Source organism: Cupressus sempervirens, chromosome 6, assembly GCF_028749045.1.
Source record: "Cupressus sempervirens isolate cs-2001-9-10 chromosome 6, ASM2874904v1, whole genome shotgun sequence".
Lineage (NCBI taxonomy): Eukaryota > Viridiplantae > Streptophyta > Pinopsida > Cupressales > Cupressaceae > Cupressus > Cupressus sempervirens.
The window spans coordinates 48,499,765-48,524,149 of NC_143123.1; the positions used below are offsets into that span (position 1 = coordinate 48,499,765).

Below are 24,385 nucleotides of genomic sequence, written 5' to 3' on the forward strand. Positions count from 1 at the left end.
AGTCACAAATCCAAGGGTTTTTGTCTCTAGAAGTACCCGTCACATTTAAGCAACCCGACAAATATCAAAGCAATTAATCTCAACTTCTTGACCTCACAGGCTGGCAAGATACTATGGCTTTGATACCACTGTAATGATTCGAACAAGCACTATTATGTTTGAACCAGAATTTTTTTGTTTCCCTTACTGCTAACCCCAAAATATAAACATTCTAATCAAATGACCAGCAAAGATGAACAACATATGATAACCCAAAAAGTTGTTTCTGCAACTCTTAAATATAATATTCAGAAATACATGCACATGAAGAAGAAACATGAACAATAAATAAAGGCTAGAACTCACTCCAATCACTATGTCTTCTTCAAATTGGCATTAAGGTGCAAGCAATGAAAATGCAATACAAATCAAAGTACTAAACAACTAACCTTCCCACAATTCGAAAATACGTTGATGCATTAGATATCAACAATACCATGACCAGTGTTAGTGAACAGTTTTTCCCATAAATGTTCATATATCAAAACAGAGAAAAGAATGTAAACTAACAAATGAATTCCTATCCGAGGAACTTAGGAATTCTCTGCTTAAAATTTCTTCAATAGAAACAGGGGCAGCTACCTTTATTGCAGTGAAAGTTTTAACCAAATAAATTCAACAGAATAACTTTCGAAGAATGTAATCTGCTGGAGGTGTTGAAACAACTTATTTCATCTCATCAATATGAAACAAACTTTAATGCAAAAGAACCACTTGATTTTAATTATCAAAATGATCCACATAACTGAAAATTAAATCATCGAGTAGGCAAATTTCATAAACCAATTTCTCACAGAATTTTCAAATTCAGAGTTGACAATTTCAAAAAATCAATAACAAGCGCAGCTAAAAGCTTAAATAGTATCTATAGAAATACCAAAAAAATAAGCAGATAATAGTATCCACTTACAAAGCTTTCAACCCAAAATCAAATTGTAGAGTTTCATGTATCTGCTGAAATTCTGAAGTGTTACTTCTAAACTAGAAATAAAACCATAAACACAAGTAGTTCTGTCTAACGGTCTGTTGGAGAAATTCTAACCCCTTAAACAATACTAACTATTACATTTATAGGCATGGGGCTGGACTCAAGCCAAAATTACCCTGCCAGGAGTTAATTGTCTTTTTGAAATAACTGATAGCTGAAATTGCAAGAAAACAAAGTGGCAAAGAAACTGTAGCTAAGCAATTCTTGATCAGGTTGCGCTGTCTCCACCAACCACACCTTTCGCCATCTTCCACGTTTCGTAGGCAGTTGAAAAGGCGGAAATAACGGATTGATGTGGAAGACCAATGTAGGCGAGCCGTTGCTTCCAAATTTCTTTCATCTTCTTCAGTTCAGCAGCCTTTTCCTCGTGCATTTCCAAGTCCTTCAGATTGATAATCAACATAGCTTCGGTGTGCGCCACGTTGGAGAAATCCTGCTTAGATGGTGTCTTCTTGTCCTGCCATTCTTGAAACTTCTTTTGGACTTCTTTGATTATCTTGTCTGATTGGGCAACAGAGTCATCTTCTCTTTCCATGAACTGTTTTACAAACCACTTAAGGTCATTTTGAATAATCTGATGTATAACCTTAAGTTCTTGTAATGTTTCTTTGATTTCAGATACCCCTTGTGCCAGTGCTTCATTCCGCCATTCAATGCAATCTTTGATGACGTATAGGACTTTTTCATCAAGACCAGCTACAGGGCATTCGGCTTGAAATTTCTGCAAATCGAATTCTTGCACATCCTCCAACGATATTACCACTTTTGCCCAGTTATTCCTCTCCTTTTCGTATCCTTCATTACTTACCTCCACTTTTTTGACAATGTTTGATATCTTCTTTGAAGCATGATCTAAACGTCCAATGTGTTTTTTGGTGTTAAGCAGAACATCTTGGACCCATTCACCTGCTACCTTGGCTACTGCTTTGCACTTATGCAGATTCTCCAATGATTGCTGATTGGTCGCGGAGGATACATCAATAATGGCTGACATCTCACGGATTGGCTTTGCTTCAGGATGCAAGATAGTGTTAATGTATTGCGCCATATTCTTTATTATTTCCTTCATTTCTTGCTTATCTTGCCCATCTTTCCATACTTTGTGCACGATCTTTTTGTTAGAAACTTCAAAGAATTCCATATCTACTTCACGGTTTCCTTTTCCCAAATCAACTTTTGTTATTTGGAAATCTTGAGGCACTACAGAATCACGAGAGCTTCCATCAGGTGGTGTAGCTATCTCTGCTGCCCATCGACCTGAACTTTTGTCAAAATTGATTCTTGCTTCGGTCCTTGCTTTTTTTACTTTGGGTGCCTTACCAAGGCACTTACTGACCAGATCGTCAATAGGCATAGATATTGGGACTATACTTCTCTTCTTCTCCATTGATGTCTCCAGCCATTTAGGAGTAGTTTGATGCTTTATGGTAGCAGGTGAACATTTAACTAAAGGGAGGTTGCTTTCCTGATTCTCGGTAGTCATTGGAACATTCTGAGATTCAGGTACATTATCCGCCATAGATAGGTCTTCTGCTGTCTACAAGTCCACGGTTATGGTTTTCTTGCTTTTGACGGCTAATGCCTTCTTCGTGCTTGGGCGGGTTACTCTCCTTCCTTTTGGAGTTTCTTCTTGAACTTGAAGTTGAAGTGTTTTCGGAACTGCTTCAAGTTCAACTTCAAGTGGACCTGCAACAGAATCAGGGACACTTTGATTAGTTTGCTTATGGGCAGTCTTTTTATCTCTGCTTCTTGAAGACTTCTCAGAAAAGCTTGGAGTAGCTGCTGCCTTTGATTTTATCCATTTGGCAGTTCTAACTATTATATCTTTAGTACGGGCATATACATCATTTTCTTCCCTTTTCTCCCAATCGATCTCAGGGATAGGCATGCATTCAATCTGGTCCATGTAAAATTGATCAAGTACATCTTCAGAATCATCATCTTTCAGCCCATAGGTATCTAACTCCACATTAAACATGACGACCTGCTTAATGGTCAAGCGTGACCAGAGCCTCTTCCTCACTTCAAATTCATTATGACAGTTCGCCCATAAATCCTCTAATTGCGGGGAATGAAAGAGAGAGGCCACATTTTTGACATTGTTTCTAATAAAGCCGGTGTAGTCAAAATCTAACCGAGAGGTGAAAGACTTAAGACATAAGCGGGTTAATGATTTGGCTGACAATATGGCTTCTTTCAAACAGGGGCATCTATAATGTCAAATTTCAATTGGGAACAATACTGAAGAGAATTTTTTGGAAATTTGAAAGGACTCAACAAGAGAAGCAAATTGCCTACACATCTCTGACAACACTATAGAATCTGAAAAATAGCGTGGTAATTTCAAAGGTTTACCAGGATAACCACCCACTCTGATATATGTAAATCTGGGAAATTGAATGAAATAACAACCATAAATTTGCACAATTTGCATGGCTTCTTCTGACATCCTATCATTTTCTCGACCTCGTAGTTCAAACACCAATTTCCCCAAAAAAACATCATTGACCTTCTTAAACTCTTTGCATGCTGTGTCTTCTTGGAGATCTCTGTAATATTGGTAGATAGGCATGTCATCTACCCAAGGTATATGTGGAAGATTTTCCCAATCTTTAGATGCCGCTAGGGTGTAAACTAAATAATAGGACAAGAAAAATGGACCACAGTTGGTAACATCTATCAAGCCCTTATGCAAGTTCTCTGCCATTAGGTCTGACCAATCAATGAATTTGACACCTTCAACTATCTTTTGTATGAAGAAGTACATCCAAGATTCCCAGTGGAAAGCATGTTCATTTCCCTTAATTCTATTCAGGAGGAGTACAATGTCTGCAATTTCCTTGATGAAATGCTCAATGGTCAATGGTTTAGGTAACCTAGAACCTCCCTCTGTAGGCTTCAAGAGCCAGGACTGAGCAATCTTAGTGTCGTAGCTAGTTTTGTTTGCGGCATACAGGTGCTTAGCTTCTTTGAACGTCCATGGCTCGTAGGGTTCTTTATGAGGGATCCTGAGGGCGGAATTGACACTGGTTCTGTTGATTTTGACAACTTCCCTCGAGGCTTTCTTAATGCATCTTGAAACAGGGTCATAATGGTTTGCACATTCGAGGACGAGTTCTGGGTATGGAATTGCAGGGGGAAAGGCGGCGGCTTCTAATAAACCACTATCAACTAGCCTTTGGTAGATGGGACTCGACTGGGTGTTTTTGGTTCTTTCAACAACCTCAGATAAATTTTTATTAACCAAAAACGTATCACGAATTTCGGGCAAGGAACTGAGCAATGGCGGCTTCTCTAACTTGGGCATTTTTGGTCGAAAAAGTGTCATGATCGCTATGAAAAACAAGTCTACAGGACACGGCTTGAAATACTTTCAAAACAAAGCAAAGCACAATCAAAATACAAAGGGGAATGGAGATGCACTTACAGTTTGGCAAAGACACAGCCCAAAATTCGCCTTTCTTACCCAAAAGCGCCGAGATTTCTTTGGAGAAGATGAGATGAGTGGAAAAGGGTAAAATGCATGTATTTAAGGAATGATTTGCACAGAGGATCGCAGGACAGATTTAGCAAGTAAATGCCATCATTACTCGTTCGTGTGACATTCATTGGAAAAGGCACCGCAGGTGTTTTGTTTTAAATACCTCGTTAAATCCGCACGTATTTTCCCATAACAAGTAATCATGAAATGACATTGTTAATACTCCATCAAATCTTTCCAGACCCGAACATGTACTGCCTTAAATTTCTCCGCTTATGACTTCAGATGCTTTGGGAAAATATTATGCTGGGACCCACCTTTGAATGGCTCGGCAATCTTTGATCTGCATACAAAAATCGTTAGTGGGCAAAGCCAACACTGAACTTGAAGTTGAAGTTTTGCGTGATCGGGCTTCAACTTAAATTTGACTCCAAGTTTACAAAGGTCGACTCGAGAAAACAAAGTGCGCTTATCACATGGCAGGCTAATGAGACCTTGAACCTGAAGTTGAAGTAAACTATAACTTCAAGTTCAACTTCAACGGGAAGACTTGGGACCGAAACATGCTAGGATGCGACAAAAATTATAAGCTCTAACAACCTGCAACTTCTAGATAACTCCTAAAACGTTATTGTATTATACAACAACAATACAATAACCAACAACTATAAATCCAATCTTAAACATAGTTCTACAGTCAGATTGGAAAATTTAAGAGAAGAATTTGGATGCACAACCGAGACAGCTGAATTGATATCTCCACTAGCAATGGGTTTGCGACCACTGCTTGCTTGCACGAGGGGCTACATCCTCACACGGTTTGAAAGCTGAAGCTTTCTGAATGGCTCTCACAAGAGAGAATTGAAAATTGGAATAGTAAATGAAGCATGCCCAAAAGGAAGGAGCCTCTTCTCCTTTTATTCTTGCAACAATAATCCTTCGACTTCCTTTTTGGGTTTCGTCTTATCTCTCCTTGTCCTCTTGTGACCACAAGGAATATTAAATTGATCTTTAATAATAAATCTCTAGGTAACATAGTCAATTTTAATATTGAGAATTCGTTCTTTCTTAATAATTTCTAATGTTCCCAAAGAAGGGACATTACACTCCCTCCCACCTATTTTATTCCTTTTTTGGCCAACAATTTGTAATTTATCTTCTCCTTGCCTCTCTTGCATCCTGATGATGGATCATGTAGTGTGATCCAAAAGGCTATGGTAAAAAATTTACTTAATCCAACCCTAGAAGGAGACACAACATATTCATGGATTGTGGAAATCTGATAGCTTTAATTACTTACCTACCTACTTAAGCTAGTTGGTTTCTTAGTTGAGCTACATTGCTTTGTGTTTGAGCTATAGTCATTGATTTGAGCTGGTTGCCTATCAAAGCCAGCAGCCTACTTGTCTACTGTCTTGTGCCAAATGAGCCTATTTGACACATTATGTTTGAATATTCTAGAGGCTCAGTCTCAATTAAATGTAGTGGCGTGATAAGTCAATGGATGGCCTTATTTATATTCACTCCATGTATGGTATAAAACTGGGAACAAATTGACTAATTATTCCCTGCGTATGAATATGAATTTTTTGTAATGCATAGAGAATTGTTTGTATGGTGGGATGACTACTATCAAAAATATTAGTTGTATGCGGCTGAAGACATGTTTTTGGATGGGGGAATCATAGAGTTAGACATGTTTGGTTGGCTTCTAAAACTCAAGCAAGAAATAATTTTGTTTGAGCTTTGAATAGAAATAAAAGTAGTGTCGTGTGTTTATTATTCTTCCAAAGTTGGGCATGTATCTAAAAAATGGGTGGCTGTGCAGTTTCAAAATGAAAGAGGGAGTCATGAGGATTTGTTGTTCAACCATGTGATAATTTTGAAGGATAGATGTGTATTTGAAAAAAAGGATGACCAATCATAATTATTTATCAATCGCTAGGCTTTGTTAAAAGTAAAGGATCTCTGATAGATAAACAATTACAAATATTTGTCTATACATTCTGAATCAAACAAGCAGAATAAATTTGCTTATCTTCTCTGTATTTGTAGCAGGTTCTTGAATTGTTCCTTCCTCAGCACTGATTGCTTTTACTGGATCACTGTAAGACAAATGTTGAGAATGATAATAGCAATGGTATTATATTGTGAATATGATTTTGTAGGTACTTGTATGTTGTTATATGTTCACTGCAGTTGAATGATCTCAAATATATATTTAATGAACAGCCATGACTCCGAAGAGTCATGTCTCTTGGGCCACGTAGGGACATGCCTCTTCGGAGGCATGTTCAACGTAATTGTTCCATGTTTAGTTTGCTCAATAACACAAGGCATAATCACAATGTTATTAATAGTGCCAAGATGCAGGTTGGAAACTCGACACAAGAAGGAATATATATGACGAGGGTTATTGCACCCCGACAATACATCTGTTGAGGGTAGCAAGAAGCCCAACATTAATCTTTAGTCATGGGTAATATAAAGCCCGACAGTGATATCTGCTGTGGTTAATATGAAACCCGACAGAAAGGTCTGTCATGAGTAATATAAATCTTGACCATTTAAGTTGGTCGATTATAATGCATATATACTGTCACAGTTTTATATACATAACAGGGATGTATGTATATGTACATGTATGCGTACATCAGTATGAATACATGTACGTATATATATGTCTCTATCATGTATATCAGACAGTGGTGCATAGATACTTCTTTGCAATGTAAGATATTAGAGTCAAAACACAAATTGCTTATATCTTTGAAATGTAATTACAAATAATATCATAGAAGATTCAGATTTACTTCTCCTGATGCTAAACATCAACAGGCTTGAGTATCTAGTGTTGTAATAAGAAGGGATATCTGACACATGGTTGTGTCTATTATGTTGCAAAGTTTGATTTTTTTTGCCTGCTACTCCTGAGTGTGGAGAAGAGTCTCGTGTAATGGAAGTTTGTAATTTTGTATGTTTCAGACAAAGCGTGGTTCATTGATAAAATGCAATCGATATATGTCTTTTGTGCATTTGATCATGCTAAGGGGATTGAGGTTTGAATTTTGAATTCTTGGTTGTTATGCAATATCATTGATGAGATGTTTCAAAAGAAGGAGTTTTTTTCTTTATATATTTATATTGTTTGAGTATTTGTTGCAAATGTTAATGGCTTAAAGACAACCAGTCTAGAATTGTTTCAGATTTCAATGTGCTGTATTATTGAGTTGGTTCTCTAATTGAGGTTGGCGCCTCAACTGTCCAGAGTTGGTGCTTTGAGGAGGATCAATGCTCTCAGTGAGTTGGTGCTCAATTTTGTAATCTGGGGTGGTGTCTACTATTCTTTAAAAGATTTTGATGTGCCGTGGTTTTTTACGGAAAAGGGTTTTCTTAAAGAAATTTTGGTGTTTATGTCTCTATGTTTATCTTTCATTGTTATATCTATGTCTAATGTGATTTCATGAGATTTAAAGTTTAAACTACTGTTTCAACGCCCCTGTCAATAGTTTCTGCGCGCTCTTTAGTAATGATATTTGTTTCTTAGTTGTTGGTAGTTGCTGACGGTTGGTAAGCTTAGTGATCTGCTAGTTACTATATATGTACTTCATAGTTGTCTTAGAAAGTACCATATATTGTTTTCTAACATTATATTCTAGACTAAATAATATATGTTCCTGTCCATATTATGTTATTTGAATTTGTTATGTTGCATTGTTGTACGATATAAGTCTATTTATTGTTTGTACTATGTAATTGCACATGCTCCCTTTGGAAGCAACTATGATTCTAGGAGCAGTAGGGACTTGCTCAATATTTCCAAGATTGTGTCCACCACAGGTTTGTGTAGGAATTTTTCTTTTTCTCAGAAACATTGTTCTTATATCATGTTTGTGGGCGCATGAAATTATGCACCAAGGGGTTTTGTGTCTTTATTTGGACGCCTGTAGGTGCATCCCAAGGCTAAGATCTGAATTTTATGCTATATGTCTTTGACTTTGCATTTTGTTCTCCCATCCAATAATGAAAGGTATGTGGTATATTATGCCGTTGGGGGTAAAGACTTGAATGAATGACCACGAACAATCAAACCCTATGAATACCATTTTACACATTGTTAACCACTATGCTTTCCCTCCTTGTAGGAAGAGACATCAAGTTCAACTTCTCCAACTAAAACCATGATTTTTAGGATAAATCGACACTCTCCACCGCATCAAAAAAAGAACCACAATTTTGTTAAAAAATCATCAAAAACTTTTGCAAATGAGCACTACGACCCAAAAACTGATTGCAAGAATGTTTGTGGAAAAAATTGTCAAACCCTCCAATAACTTTTTTAGGAAAAAGTAAAATTCCTGAGGAACAAAACACTAGTCATGATTTTTTGTAAAAAAATAGAAAATTTTTAAGGAGAAAATCTAAAAACCCAAACAATAATTCTTTAAGATCTTTTTATGTAACTTAACCATAATTATTTTTATTAGGAAAAAAATATAAAACCCAACAATATTTTTTTAAGGAAAAATTTATAAAACCATCAGTAATTTTTTTGATGAACTTTTTTAGTAAATCCTAACAATTATTGAAAAAAAATATAAAACCCAGAACAACATTAGTACATATTTCAAGGCAAAAATGTCAAGGCATTGCTCAAAAAATGAAACATTATTTGATCTTCAAAAATTCAAAATATTGTGCAAACCCTAGGTTCTTGAAAATGAGTTTTAATTTATTAAAAAATTTGAAAAACATTGTGTAGAAAAACATAGACCGAGAAAAAGACAAGTTGTAGGCGCTTGAAATTATCCCCATTAACATGAGAATAGGTTGCACGAGTAGAAAAAACCAGAAAATGTTGTTGCAAGTTTTTGTAGGTTGCAGAGGTGTGGGCTTTGCCCAATAAAGGCATAGTTCCTAAAAACAATGCTTGAAACCCTTCGTGTGGGTTATTGGAAACAACAATCTTTGATATGGTGCCCAACAAGAAATGTGACATGGTGATAGTTGTCATCAAGTTTGAGTTATTGGTTGGTTATCTTCATCCTTTCTTAGGATAGATTTAATTTCAAGTTGTTGAGGTAGAGTCCAATAGGATTTGCTTCAAGTAGCTTAGTTGAATGGAAGTAGTTATGGAAGTTTACTTGCTTAAGTCGATCAAATCCGGGCCACTACCTCTCGTAGATTGTAAGTATGCCTTACAAGGTTAGCTAATGAATGAAATTACTTAAAGTTCAATTGGTATTGAATCTTTAATTTGCATCCATTTAATAAGAGTGAAAGGAAATATTGATTTGAACATCATTTAAGTATACCTTAGAAGCTTGCACTAGGTGGGTGGAATCATTGATTAAGCTACATCCAGTAGAATCTAAGTCATCACAAGTCCTTGCATTCAAGATTAGTAGTAGAAGTAGAAATCAAGTTTAAGTTGTGAAGTCAAGATTTTGAAAACCAAGAACAACATTTTCATTGCACATTGTAAACCCAAATCTTTAGAAGTACATTGTCAAATCTAGAGAAACAACTTAAATACCCAAGTGTTTACGAACATATCACATTATTTCATTGTGTGGTTATGCACAGTTAATGGAACCTTGAAGTCATTACATGATCTTACTTTGCAAACTTAGCATGAGAGGTGACCTTATATCGAGAGAGGATTGAATATTCTGTGTTTCACTCTGAAACATTGAGTGTTCGAATCTACATGTTATAGTGGAACAAAATTCAGATCGACAAGTATAAAAGTCATCATAAAAGAAAATGAGCAAGATCCCATAGAAACATTCTTCAAAGAAATGCAAGAAATCATTGTGGAGAGATGGAACAAAATGACTATTCCTTTGCATCTCCTTTCATTTGCATTGAGTCTTAAGTACTATACTTAGAAGCTCCTTATTGGCACAAGATTTGCCCTATATAGAGATCCTTGAGTTGCTCAAGTGTACAAGGGAGCCCTTAGTAGATTCTTCTACCATGACTTACGACTTGTAGTGAGGGTTGAATTCATGAGTTTTGCAAACACAAATGATTGTGGTTTGTGGTCTTGAAGCTCTTTGGGACAAGCATGGGCTTGATGCTCATAAATGGTGGTACTTCTATGGAGAATCCTACTAACACCTACAACCTCTTGCAGTCAAAATCTTATCCAAACTTTGTTCTCAACTCTTTTAATTCCAAAATTGAAAATCTTGATAGTTGTTTACCGTGTAGGGTAAAAGATACTTAACGCATATAGTATAGCACGATATAACACAAAACATATACTTAATTCATAGATGCAATATGTACTCAATGCTTACAATCCAAATACAATGATGATTACAATTACCATGTTCCAAAGTCCCTTTCGGACGGTGTACGTATACTTTCCCGAAGGGGTGACTCAACTGTCACACGCCCATTCGGATACTATTCCATACGTTGGCTACAATATAGAATTTACCAACAACATCATCCCCCCCAAAAAGTAAAGTCGTCTTCGGACGACAATTATAAAATTACTGAGACAAATTAACAAAATGGAATACATTAACTGTGACTCACTATAACAGGATAGATCTTTTTCCTTAACATCACATTCACATTCCTCCTATGCCTGCACCAAATTGGTCTCCAAAAAACGTTGCATCTATAGCCTCTACTAACACAATTCTGTCTCCTTAGCCAAGCTAACCTTGATAGCCATCTGTGCCGCCTTCTCTGCTTCTAACTCCTAGGTACAATGAGCCAAGTGTTTCTCTACTACCTCCAACTGGATGATCAGCTCCTCCATAGCTCTCTATGCATCCACGAAGACAGCCTCACGTCAAATACCTACTCTGAGTGCCTCAAAGCGTAGCACTCCTCTCAAAAGGCTTCTCCAGTGCCCTTTCCACCTCTGGCATACAACCACTCTATGCTTGTAGTAGCTCCAAGTCTCATCAACTGGTCACACTTCCCACGACTGATAACTGAACTGACTGGGGGTCTAGGGTGCATTGCCCCTATGGGGTCTTGGGGCAGAGCCCCAAGCGCGCTTCCTGTCGCAATACATGGCCGGGTCGAGGGGTAGCGCCCTTGTCGTGAAGACCAAATTAGCACTCTCAAACCCACATAAAAGTCCATGAAACACACCATTTTTGTGATTTTCTTCCAATTCCATACTCTTTCAGCGAATCATTTATGTTTTACTACCTGTTTATGTCTTTCCCTTCCCTTTGGTATCATACATTATTCATTATGAACTGTTTTAATTTGTCGTCATGTTTTTTTTTGCTTCCAGCTCCTACTTCTTGAAGAGTACAGTTCCTTTTTCTTCTTGAATACTTTGGTATGGCCTCCAAAGGGTAACTTTATTATTGTACCTTTATGATCCCTTTTATTATATTACCACTTAACTCCGTACGACGTACGACTACTTGATGCAGTGCTTCTGTAGTGTTGGCAGATAATATTATTGTCCTTGTGAGCCATACGGTCCTTTCTTTTGTTATCCTTAAGCCCATACATCCGTACGACACATCTGCATGTGTCCTCCTTCGTCTGTACGGCCTAATTTGCTTCTGCTTCCTACTTGATTGTACCGTATGGTGTGGTTGTCAGATTTGTACCTTCCTCAAGGCCGTATGACACACTTTATTGCTTCCTCATGTTTGTATGTCCGTACGGTGACCTCAATGCTTCAGTTGATGGCCATACCTTTTCCTTTGCTGACTGTACGACTTACCTGCTTCTCCTCCTACCCTGTTTTTATGCTGTACGGTGTTTATCTTCTATGTATGGTGACCCCTCTTTGTCTGTACGGGCCATACTGTCAAGGTTCTACAATGTCTTTTGTGATTTTTACGAAGGCCGTACAGTATGATTGTTGTTACAAGGTTCTTCTATCTGTATGGCCATACGACCCCTATTTTAGTCTTCACAGGTCATCTAATGGTTTCTCTTTTAACATTTTATTCCCCGAAAGGCCGTACAGCTTTGAGATGAATCTTTTGACTATTGTTCTCCTGTCCATGTTCTCAGCTGGCTTTACAATACATCTTCACAATCTTAATTGTCCGTATGGTGAGCTTATATGCCTTTTGTGCTTTAAATGTTCTCAAGACCTACGCTCTAAGTCCATATTTCCTCATTACGCATTTAATATTTATCTCTTTTCTTTAGCCAACTTCTAAGAAAATTTAATATTCTATTTTACGCTTTATTTTACATATATACACCAATATTTATTATTTTTAGACTTTATCTCAATTGCTCATCCACAAAGGTGCGTTATTTCTTTCATGATAGATTGTTAGCTTCGACCCATTCATTGCATCGACTACTTCCTTCCTGTCGAGCGTCCATAATTTTATTGCTCTGTTATTGCCCACTTCGCGGATTTTATATGGCCGAACCCACTTTATTTTAAATTTTCTTGGTCTGATCTCGTTGCGCCTCTTATATTCAAAATTAATTGTCTTGATTGAAATCTGTTCAACTTCAAGTGCTTGTCGTGCCATGCCTTATGCTTGTTCTATGTAACCTTTGTGGCCCATTGTGCATGCAATCGTCATTTATGAAGTTTATTTAATTTATACCATCCCTTCCTCAAACTTTCCATATCTCCAAGCTTGTTCTCGATCGTGATCCTTAAACTCGATACCATGAATTCCGTCTGCCACTCTTTACCGTCAATAACTGTATTCTTGATTCTAGAACCTTCACTGCATACAAATGCAGTTTTTTATTAAACCTTTCCTCTTTGTTCTTGTGCAGACCGTACAATGTGTTTTCCTTGTTGTTGACACCTTTCTACAGTATCTGTGGTGCGGTGTAACCTTATCTTTTCGCGCGGTCCGTTCACCATGTATCGTACGGTGGAATCTTCCATTTTCTTGGGTTCGTAGGTATGTTCTTCCCTTCAGCTTCAGCCATAATTGCCTTTCCTTCTTCCGTTTCTCTATATTCCTTCGGACATTCATTTTTCTCTCCTTTCTCACCTTCGTCAACCCTTAACATATTATAGCTCAGAAAGAGCTTGCAATTCTCCACCTGCTAGTGGAATAGGCCGTTCACGGAGTCTAGGTTGTCATCATTCGACCTTCATTCTAATCCCAATACTCCTTCATTTGGTTCCATTCTCTTCTTTCCTTAATTGTCACCTTCACTTTCAAAATCTGATGACGCTGCCTCCTTCTCCACCATCTATGTGTGTAGGTCAATTATAAATCTTCCGCCTCCACATTCCATAGATATAGGGTATTTCGCTTCGAGTTATGTTTCACTTTTGCTTGTACCAACCAACTTCGTCTAAGGATAGCGTCATACCCTCTTCTTTTTAGTGGAATGACCACAAAATCTAATAAAAATGGTTGCATTCCGATAGTTACCGATTGTGCCATTAGGGTTCCCAACGGTTTGATTCCGTGTTGATCCGCCATGAGTAATTGGAATATAGGTGGCTGCGGCGTAGGTTGTCCTAATTTTCTCCATATATCTTTTGGTAACACATTCACGCCTAACCCTCCGTCCACAATTGTGTTTGTCACTACAGTGCCTAGAATGCCCATCTCGACTACTGTCAGATGCCTTCCTGTCGTGAGTGCCAGTAGCATTGGGTCTACTGCCGTTGTTCCACTATCCTCCCTTCATGTTTCCTCTATCACTCTTGGGAGCGGTGTCATATTCATAATAGTCGTTCGTAACTGTGGCATCATCAGAAGGTCATTCAATTTAATAGGAACTTCTATTTGCATTATTTTCCTTATCATGTTTTGTTCCACTACGTTCCTTTTCGAAGTATCGACAATGTCTTTTACTTGTGATTTTCTTTCTTTCATCTGCCTTTCCAACTTTATTCATGCTTTTTTTAACCTCTCCTTTTCTTCTTCTGCATCAGGGTATTTCTCTTTCTTTGCCAGCTTTCATGTAATCCCCAATACCTTCTCATCACATGTTTCAATGCTTAATAGATTTACCCCTTGGTTTGGGCATTTTGAATCTTCGTGGTCCCCTGGACCACACCATCTGCATAGTAGCTGCAATGTTTCCTTCATGGTACAATCTCCAGCGAAGTGCCCCAAGAGATTGCATGCACGATACTATATCATCAGTCGTCCACTTGCGTTGTACTGTATTCGGCTCTGACCTCCATTGTTATTATTGTTATTATTGCCACCCCTTCCGCGTCAGTTATTGTTGCGATATCCTCCCAAAGTTGCATCGTTGTTTGTGTTATTTCCGGCGGACACTTCCTGCATTAGTAACACTTGCTAGTGTCCTTTTGATTTCATGTTAAACAGTGACTCTTTTGGGGAATGTCCCGCAACCTAGCAAATATCATAGAATCGTTTCTTCGGGCATGAGCCTTTCGTGTGGCCATCCTCTTTACAGTCCGTGCACCATAGTTCTCCCTTCACTGACTCTGGATTCTTTTTCAAATTCTTAAATTCTTTCATCATTCTTAGCATATCTTTTTGTAATGCTCAAACTTTCTTGTTTGATTCTTCATCACTACTGCAACTTTTAGATGATGAATCGTCTGAATCCGACGATTTATGCTTTTTCTTTTTATTTGTCTCTTGTTGGCTTTCTAGATCCATCGCATGATTATACGCATCGACGTATGACGCTGGTGGTACAATTTTCATCTTCTTTTTCAAAGCCGGGCATAGCCCCTCAACAAACCATCGTTTCTTCAATCCGTCAGCTAGTTGACTTTCCATCTTCCCAACCAACTCTTTCAGCCGTCTTGCATAGACCCTGATTGTTTCATTCTTTCCTTGCTTGGTGCTATATATCTTTGTTACAATTTCATTGTCATCCCGTAGCAGTCAGAACTTTGCCATGAACTCTTTTCTAATGTCTGCCCATGTAGTCAGTTTCTGAGGGTCGGCATCCACAAACCAATCAATTGCCACACCCGGTAGGGTTGCTAGGAATTGCTTGACCCAATCATCCTCATCTGTCACACCATTTGCTGTCCATATGTTTTTGCACGTCTTGCAATCTCTGATTGGATCTGCTGTTCTGTCACCATTAAACTTCGATAATTTCTCTTTGGGACTTGCCATCGCTACTTTCTTTTGATTCTTTGGTACTTCTGTACCTACGCTGTTCTAAGCACCCACGTTGTTCTGCACAGCTGCGCTGCTTCGGACAACCGCCCTGCTTCCAACAACCGTGTTGCTTGGTGAAAGATCTTCCTCAAGCGAAGTTGTATGATCATTTGCTTGTATCCATTCGTCAGGTGTATCGGGAATGAAGAGTTCACTCCAAATTCGTGCTCGCTCAACACTTCGAGCCATACGAGTTGCTTCCCTTTCGTTCGGCTGCTCTACCCTTGGCGTATACAAGTTAGTGAACTCCTCCCTTGTTTCTTCCACCAAATTGAATCGTTGTCGAGTCTCCTCTAGCAATTCCTCGGCACTCCTCGGCCTACTAGGTAAGTGCACTCCATCCGTCTGTGCCCCTTCACCCCCTCGGTGTTCGTTGGCAATCTATTGAAGCTTTTGTCTGCACTTCGTCTGTTGTGCTAAAATTAAAACTTCTTGTGTTGTGCGTATTTCATCCTTGTCTTTTATCTTATTTCTATCCTTGTTAAACAAATTTGGCATGAATCTTCATAACATTTCTTTCGTTCCAGGTTCGTCTGGTAACGGGGCCAAATGTTTACCGTTCAGGGTAAAAGATACTTAATGCATGTAGTATAGCACGATATAACATAGAACAAATACTTTATTCATAGATGCAATATATGATGATTACAATTACCATGTTCCAAAGTCCTTTTCAGACGGTGTACAAATACTTTCCCGAAGGGGTGACTCAACTTTCACGTGCCCGTTTGGATACTACTCAATCCGTCGACTACAATATAGAATTTACCGACAACAATAGGCACTAGTTCATCACTTAGTAGGCACTAGTTCATCACTTAGTAGAGCATATACTCCATCCACTCAATAAAGTGCGATATAGTACATTCCAAAAAGGTGGGGGACTTGGTCTTTGTGCATTCAAATTTTGGATGTGAAACACAAAAATTACCTACAAACAAGGGGAGACAAAGGAGTTGGACATTTCATCCAAAGCATGTTGAGTTAGATGATTCACTTTCCTTCCTTGTTGCACTTGGAGTTGATGATGAACAAGAGTTACCTAGTGAACATAAGGTTAAAAATGCTAATACTGCTGGCAAAGTTGATGCTAGTGTCAGTGTCGCTATTAGTGACGCTATTTAATAGTTCTTCTAATTTACCACAGCAATGGAGGATGATAATATTTTTGAGGACCAATATGATATTTGACCAGTGATGGCTGATTGCTGACAGGTGACATTATTATTTTTGAACTAGGGGTGTATTTTGGCATTTTGGTATGTGATTTGAACTAAAACTTAATATATATCACATCAGTCAAGTTTTGACTATTAACATGGCAGCGTATTTGTTATTTGATTATTAGCATAGTGGTGTATTATGAACTTAATTACCGCTGCATATATCCCCAACTAGAAGTGGCAACTGAAGGTGGAATGCATGCCGTGTTGTCAATCTCTACATTGAACACCTATTGGATCTATTAAACTTTTAAGCATTAAAGCATTTTTTGATCATTGGTCTAACGACAACAATTTGTAATGTGTTAGTTTTTATGCAGAGTGGGTGATGTTTTATTTCAACTTGGATATTTTTCATTTGGAATATTTTAATATTTTATGGTTTAGAAGTTGCGTTACTGGAGTTGTCCCTTGCTGCCTGGATTTGGGTTTGGGTCCTTGCAGGTCTGGATTCGTGTCTGGACTCGCTGCAGGTTTGGGAAGGGTGCTTATTTTTGAGTGTGGGTTCGCTCGGGTCCATGATGGAGCGAACCTGGGTGGACCCACAACAAACCCATAGCAATCCCAAGAGGACCTAGGTAGTAGGGTCCGAAATGTGAAATAAAATAACTTTGAAGATTGTTTTTTTTAAATACTTCTATTTTGTGTAACCTTGAAACGAACCTAAAAAAAATTATTTTACTCATCTAATCTCTCATGTTGACGAGGGTGATACAACAACATTTGGGACTAGTGGAATCGGTATGGTATAATGTCTCCATTTTTGCAAGTTCCTACAGTTGGCCAGGTCAGTTCACCATCGTGACCCTCGTGAGCTGATAGTAAGATTTGAGGGTCTCAATTGTGTGGTTATAAGCTTTCCAGCAGCCTATTGTGTGTTTTGGCTCCGTTTGAGGGATTTAGAGTAAGTCAATTTGTTGGTTCCGATGAGCTTAGTTGATTTAGAGGAGTTGGGTGATGCTCTTAGTTTTTATTTCGGGCTTTTGATTTGAGCTCCAAGAATCTTGGAAGGAGCGTTTATCTATAGTAAGTCACCTCGTTAGGTTCATTCATCATCTTTTGTCATCAGGATCACTTTGGTGTTGTCAGATTTTGATTTCGATGCTTTTTTAGTTGTTTCCGCAGGAAGGGCGAATTATTTTTATTCATCTAAATACGTTGAGGTTGCTATTTTTGTTGGTATTGTTGGTAGGTCACCTTAGTATCATAGCTCGTCGGAACCAAGACGAAAAGTTTTAAATTGTGGGAACAAGAAATAGTGCCCTTGCGTGTCAAAATATTAAGTTATGGTGGAAAAGGTCATTTTTGGAGCCAAAAGAAATCAATAAATTATATTAATGGCACTTTATTATATTTTAATGTTGTGTAGAGAAAGGTTCTTAGTTGGAGTTCTTTTGGGAAACTGGTGCCATTTGGAGATTATAAATATGAGGACATTTGATGATAAAAAGATCTGATTATTTGTTGATCTCTTTGCTTTTTGTCTTTGTGACAATTCCGAGCTTGTGGTTTTGTGTCCTTGCTGAAGTATAAGGGTTAGATTATGAGTTTATCTTGCAATTGCTGCTGAGATAAAGCAAATTGTAATTGCTTCTCTAGTGTATCTATTGTTATTGAAAAGTTGATTGAACAAGTGCCGAAGACTAGATTTTGGAGAACAAATTGAAGGATGAATTATTAATTTTATGCTTTTATGTCCTGGCTGGTAGTTCAATCTGAGTCTTACAGGGCTGCTGTTTCACTATAGGGCAGCAGTTTATCAATTGCAGGGTCATGTTCACCTAAAGAGGATTTGTGTGATATTTTTGAGTGGCCGTGTTACAATTTTCAAGAGCTGTGTTCAATTTATATGGCTTGTGATATATATTATTTGGGCTGCGGTAGATTCACATTGGGCTGCAAATTAAAAGTCAAAGTCAATCTATATTTCCAGGTTCTTGGCATTTTAAATATTATTGTTGCTACTACTTATTTGAAACATTGTTGGTAATGAATTAGAGGTACATCAAATCGTTTGTCTTTTATAATTATATAATTGCACAGTTTGCAGGGTAGAATTATGAATTAATGTTGGCATTCATACAAACTTCTTAGTATTAAATTGATCTGAAATTGTAAGTGCCCAATTGCATTCTCTAGTGTAATTTCAAAAATCAGATTATCAAATTTGCAACAATAATAGTAAAGACTGCCAAAGGTTTGACGAAATGTTAGACTATTGATTAACAAAGGAAAATTGATGATTGTTACGGGTATAGCCAGCTGGGTTTTCTACATATGGGTTCCAATGATGAGGATCTAGATATAGTTGCAGCCAGGGTGAAACCATCGATCCCTTATTTTTTGATGCCCTATTTGACCCTTGAAGGGCATTTGATACTACGATCATTGATAAACTACTAAACACTTGTCATTTATCATTATGTTTCAATCTTTATTATTTGATGAACTAGAATATATTTTGAAATTTAGTAGTTCAATGTGTAATTTTCTTTACAATCATGAAGATAGATTAATGAGTGAGTATTTAATGTTTATTGTTGATATTTGACATTGATCAATGATCAAGCAACATATATTCATACTATGAAATGACTCAGTTTTGCAATTATGCACATTTTTTTTGTATACATACACACACTCACGAACCCAAATGGGATTTTGTTTTTGACCGAACCCACAAACCCCCATCCCCAAACCCGAATCAGCAACTTAGTTTGAACTTGAAGTAGTTGCAGAAGATATTATTTTGTGGAAATTGTGTAAACAGTCTGGAAAAAAGTGGAATTGTTTTGGACATTGAAGTCTGTTAGAGTTTTTACCTACCTTGGTACAGTCTAAATACCTGATGATGCAGGAGCAGATTTTTTTGGGCTATCTCAGATGGAATGCATAGAACAGTCTTGTTGGTGATAGAAATCTTCTTTTTCAGGTCACAATGTAACTGAATGAAATTTTATCACTATTCAAGTCTATATCTATCTTACAGTTCCTTGTTCTGCATGGCAATAAAATCATCTTTTAGCAGTGTTCATGTTTGAATTAATGACACAGATTGTTCTTCTGTTTCCATACAGTTTGAGAAGAGTAGATTATGACGGGTCTGCAAATGTAATAAGTTTTGATAGTTTAATGTATGCCGTCTGCTTGTAAAAGTAATTTATATTTTGATTTCTTTTGACTCCTTTTACATCTGTAGTCCTTGTTCTTCACTACTATAAAGTTAAGGGTGCGCAATGGCATTTAGATTTTACTATTTTGAAGAAAATTTGGTTATCTGCCAATGCTTTGATCTGACAGCTTTCTCAAATATTTTAATTTTTTAGCTAAAGGAGCTTGAAAAGTTGGGGCCGCGCAAAGGAGTCATCAGCCAGACAGTAAAGGATGTTGTCCAAAGCCTAGTGGATGATGATCTGGTCTCTAGGGACAAAATTGGCATATCTGTGAGTTGGTTTTTGATGAAATTGCTTATATTCGATTCTTTTGTTGGTTGTGGTTGGGTCCAATGACCTTTATTTTCTTTTTGTTGAGATTTTGTGTTTTCCTTGCTCTTGGGTGATATTTTTGGATAAGCTAAGGAATGAATTTAAGTTCCATGTTGTTTTGCTTTGTTAATCAATGACAATTGACATTTATTTCACATCAATGCATTTTAAGCAAGCACATGCAAATTTTGAAATGCACAGGAGACAAATGTCTTTTAGGATATAATGAGTAGAATGAACAGTCCTATATCACTTGTGGCTGTTGGCTTTGTTCAACATAAACAATTTAGTAGTCAATGCTAGGCTTACATTTACATGAATAAAGCAACTGCCTATGTTATTCTATCTTAGAAGTTGATTAGTACAGCTGTGAGGCAGATGCCTTTCTACATGGAGTCTTACAAGAAAAATGGATGATCTCTAAGGACAGCTGCCATATTGTTCTAAGGTGATGTATTATGTTGATGATCCAGTCAAAAGAAGCTCCAAAGGAAAAGAGAAAGCTAGTGGAGAAAGCCCTCCTTTACAACCTGCAATCAGAGGAGAAGTAGGTAGCCTTCAGTGCCATGGAAACGTTGATCCACCATCCTCTCTGCTAGAATGTGATCATAAGGTAACTTTGATGACAAGTGCAAAAAGTGGGAACAATGCACCACTGTCATATGTACATCTATGAATAAAATAAAACATCCAAATGGTGCCTGACAGTCCCAATGGCTGTAATAGGCTGAAAGAATGAGACGATCAATTCAATAGTCTTGGAAGGATCATTTATCCGCTGAGAATTAGATGACTGTCTTTCTAGAATCAAAAGGAGGGGCCTTTGTTTGGTTGATGTTCTCTAGTATTATTTGTAAATTATTCAATGGTCTAACAACCACACTAGGTTTACCTTTTCTTTCTTTTTGTTTTTCACATGTAGCCTTAAATGTTCAATTATGTTCCCATGATATTGAAACACTTTTTTGGTCTACTGGATGATGTTATGTTTTTATTGGACTTGTTCCTAGTGTATGTTGTACTTAACTGAAGTTTATGAATGCTTTTCGTTTCTTTCCTCGACGCATATTGTTTTCTTGATCATGGAATTCCTTCATGGCTTGGCACATATTGTAGTGACTATGCCATTTTAGGGGTTTATGGAAAAATATAAAAAACTCTTTAAATTTTGTTTTTAAGTGAAAAATTGCTTATGGGTCCCAGGTGCACTCAAATGCTCTTTGGATGCACTTGATGCACATTTGGGTGCGTCCACATACTCTTGATGCACATTCATACAACATCTGGACTGCATTCATCTACGGATTCACATTTGAGCACATCCGCATCAGATGTAGGGGCTACTCGTATGAATCTTGTAACTGAGATTCAAATAATAGTAGAAGAGGTTAATGAATTAATTAAATAAATAATAATATTTCTTTAAGTAATAATCGAATTCAATTGATTTCACTAGGACATTTTTAAGTGTCTAGACTTTACACCATTTGAGCTTGGTTCCCTATGCTTTATTGACTGGAGAGGCTTCCCACTAATTCAAAGTCTTCTTGCTCCAACCCATTCAATCCTAGAAGGGATTTCTAGGACAAAACCTGCCCTGTTCTTTGCAACTTACACTGTTTTCTGAATTTTTAACATGCAGAGACAAAATACAGACTTCAACCCAAAAACATTCCAAGTGATAAATGATAGATACAAACAAGCCTAAACTAACCTAAAGGCCTAGAAGAAGATTGGGGCATGTGTGCATGACACAACACATTGTAGCAAGCTTCTCTCCCTCATTAAAGACCAAGTAGAGGAGACTACAATCAAGGAAGAAAAACATAGAACAATCATTTGTTTTTAAGCATTCAAGCATTCAAGATTTCAAGTATTCAAGTCATTCTCGCTCTCCATATCAAGCATTGTGGAAAACTACAACATTCATTGTGCAAGGTGTGTCTTTCACAATTTCCTTTTAGGTTTTTGTGTGGAGTCAGGATATTGCATCAAGACTTGTGATAACATTCAAAGAAATGTTGCACCATCAAGGTGTAAGACACTTCATGTTTCAGATCTATCCTTAGAATTATATTAGCACATTTTCGCTTTATGTATATTTAATTAATTTCAAGGTTGATTCCTCAACTAGGATTTCAATGAGGCAAACCCCTCTCTACCAAACAATTTCTCTCTTTTTTGTGTGCTAGAACAAGTGACACTATTTTCGGGATCGGATCTGGAAAGTGTAGGATCTTGGCTCTAATACTTAACTGAAATTGTCGGAAAGTGCAAGGACTACATCGTCCCAATCGACACAACTCTTGAATAGGCCAACCCTATTGACCTAGTCCTCCTAGAGGAGCTCAAAATTGAATCCGCAGTTTAGTTACAATTTTTGGGTTTGGTTTCTGATAGCATAGTTGGTCTGTTAGATATCTATGTTTGTGTATACAAAATGTCAACATTTTCTCCATTTTCTCATAAACCATGCACCTCCCTATCGAGTATCCCATTTCCATTTCCATTAAGTGAAGGATCACTTTACCCATTCAACGCTTAAGCCTTTTTGAGCCACGTCGGTCCATCTACCTCAAATGTGGCAAAAGAAATAGGACAACACTGATGATCCTCATTTCTTGTGTTACACTAGTGAGGAATGATGATGCTTCCTAGACTTATAACTCATAATGCAATCTTCATCTAGCTCCTCATTTGCATATTTTATTTATGGTGGTCTTCGAGGAGGGTAACCAATCACCTCATAAATTGAACTTAGATCATTAGCTGGCTGAAAACTGTACTCCAACTCAGGTTTTGAATATTCTTCTGGATCCTAAACCTTACTATATTCACAGAGTGCTGCACTAAAACTAAGAGTTGTTCCATCATCCAATTCAAAAAGCGGATTGCCATATGTCATCATCACCCATCTCAAACAATGGGTTATCAACAATGACCACTAATTGATTCTTGCAATCATATTCACGCAAAAAAAATGAACCACTGCTATCATGAATACTAAAATCAGAACTTTCATACCGATCAGTGTTAGCTCCATTGCTGTTGCATATAACTTGTGCTTCTCTGTTATGAAGATGCTCAATAACAAGATGCAGATCAACAATCTCATGAAGCCTTTTCTTAAAATCAGCTCCAAGCAATGATAAATCAAATTTTGTTTCATTATCATCATTAAATCCGTCCATGGCATCCTTCGCACATGCATTCTACTAAAAAATCAGAATATCATTACTATCAAAATGAAATTCATCTTGTGTAGGATATTCATCACTTAGGTACCAACATACCCGCATGCCATGTGTGAAGGGGTGATTGCTTTGTTAGAAATAAAGTGCTCTTAGTCTTCCTCATGAGTGGTTGCCTTTGTGAGAGAGTTAACTCCCAAACTCACTAGCACTCATGCCATCATAAACACCCATCTCCAAAGGTTGTGTGTGTACCATATTCATCCGACTAGTATCTATCTAGGCAATCATCATTGGAAATATCTGAAGTCAAACCCAAGACTTTGGTTTTGTCTTTCCCTTTCATGCACAAACTCATCAAGAATAATTGCGTGCATATCGAAAGAGTCTTTCCAAAACTTCGTCACATAGTCTTCACATATCAGGTGACTACCTCCTTGGAAATGATCTGCTATGAGCTTCTTTTCATTTTCTTGTTTCTCATACACTATCTCCATTGAAATGATCTGCTATGAACCTCTTTTCATTTTCTTGTTTTTTGCACTAGAAGTTTTTTTCTCATTTACAACTAATTTCTTTTTAAATATCAATCTTAATCACCTTGGATACTCATTCAAGTGCTACAGATTTTCTCAGCTATCTCTATAATTTTTACGACTCTCACTTTAATAAGTTTTCTTCAATTCTATCATCCCTTCTAGTTGTTTCTCTGCAAAAGTCTTCGTCTTCTTACTGGACCAGTCTAGGTAGCAGGATACATTTGTTTGATACTACTATAGTCTGTACCAACATATCTATTCACTAGCACAATAGGTTCAATGGAGGAGCAAACTTATCTGCAAGTGGAAACAAGTCACAAAATTTAAATTATTTATAAAAAGTGGACATTTCAAA

The 24,385-nt window shown here is 37.3% G+C and overlaps 1 protein-coding gene across 5 annotated transcripts in view; it reads left to right on the top strand.

The window, feature by feature from the left end:
• Positions 1 to 24,385, top strand: part of ATMND1 (Mnd1 family protein) — a 224,462-nt gene that overhangs the window by 96,572 nt on the left and 103,505 nt on the right. For all 5 annotated transcript variants that reach the window (XM_089786639.1, XM_089786642.1, XM_089786643.1 and 2 more), the window contains one exon: positions 20,142 to 20,258. In XM_089786639.1, the coding sequence (XP_089642765.1) occupies positions 20,142 to 20,258 (117 nt within the window). The remainder of the gene's footprint in view (positions 1 to 20,141; positions 20,259 to 24,385) is intronic.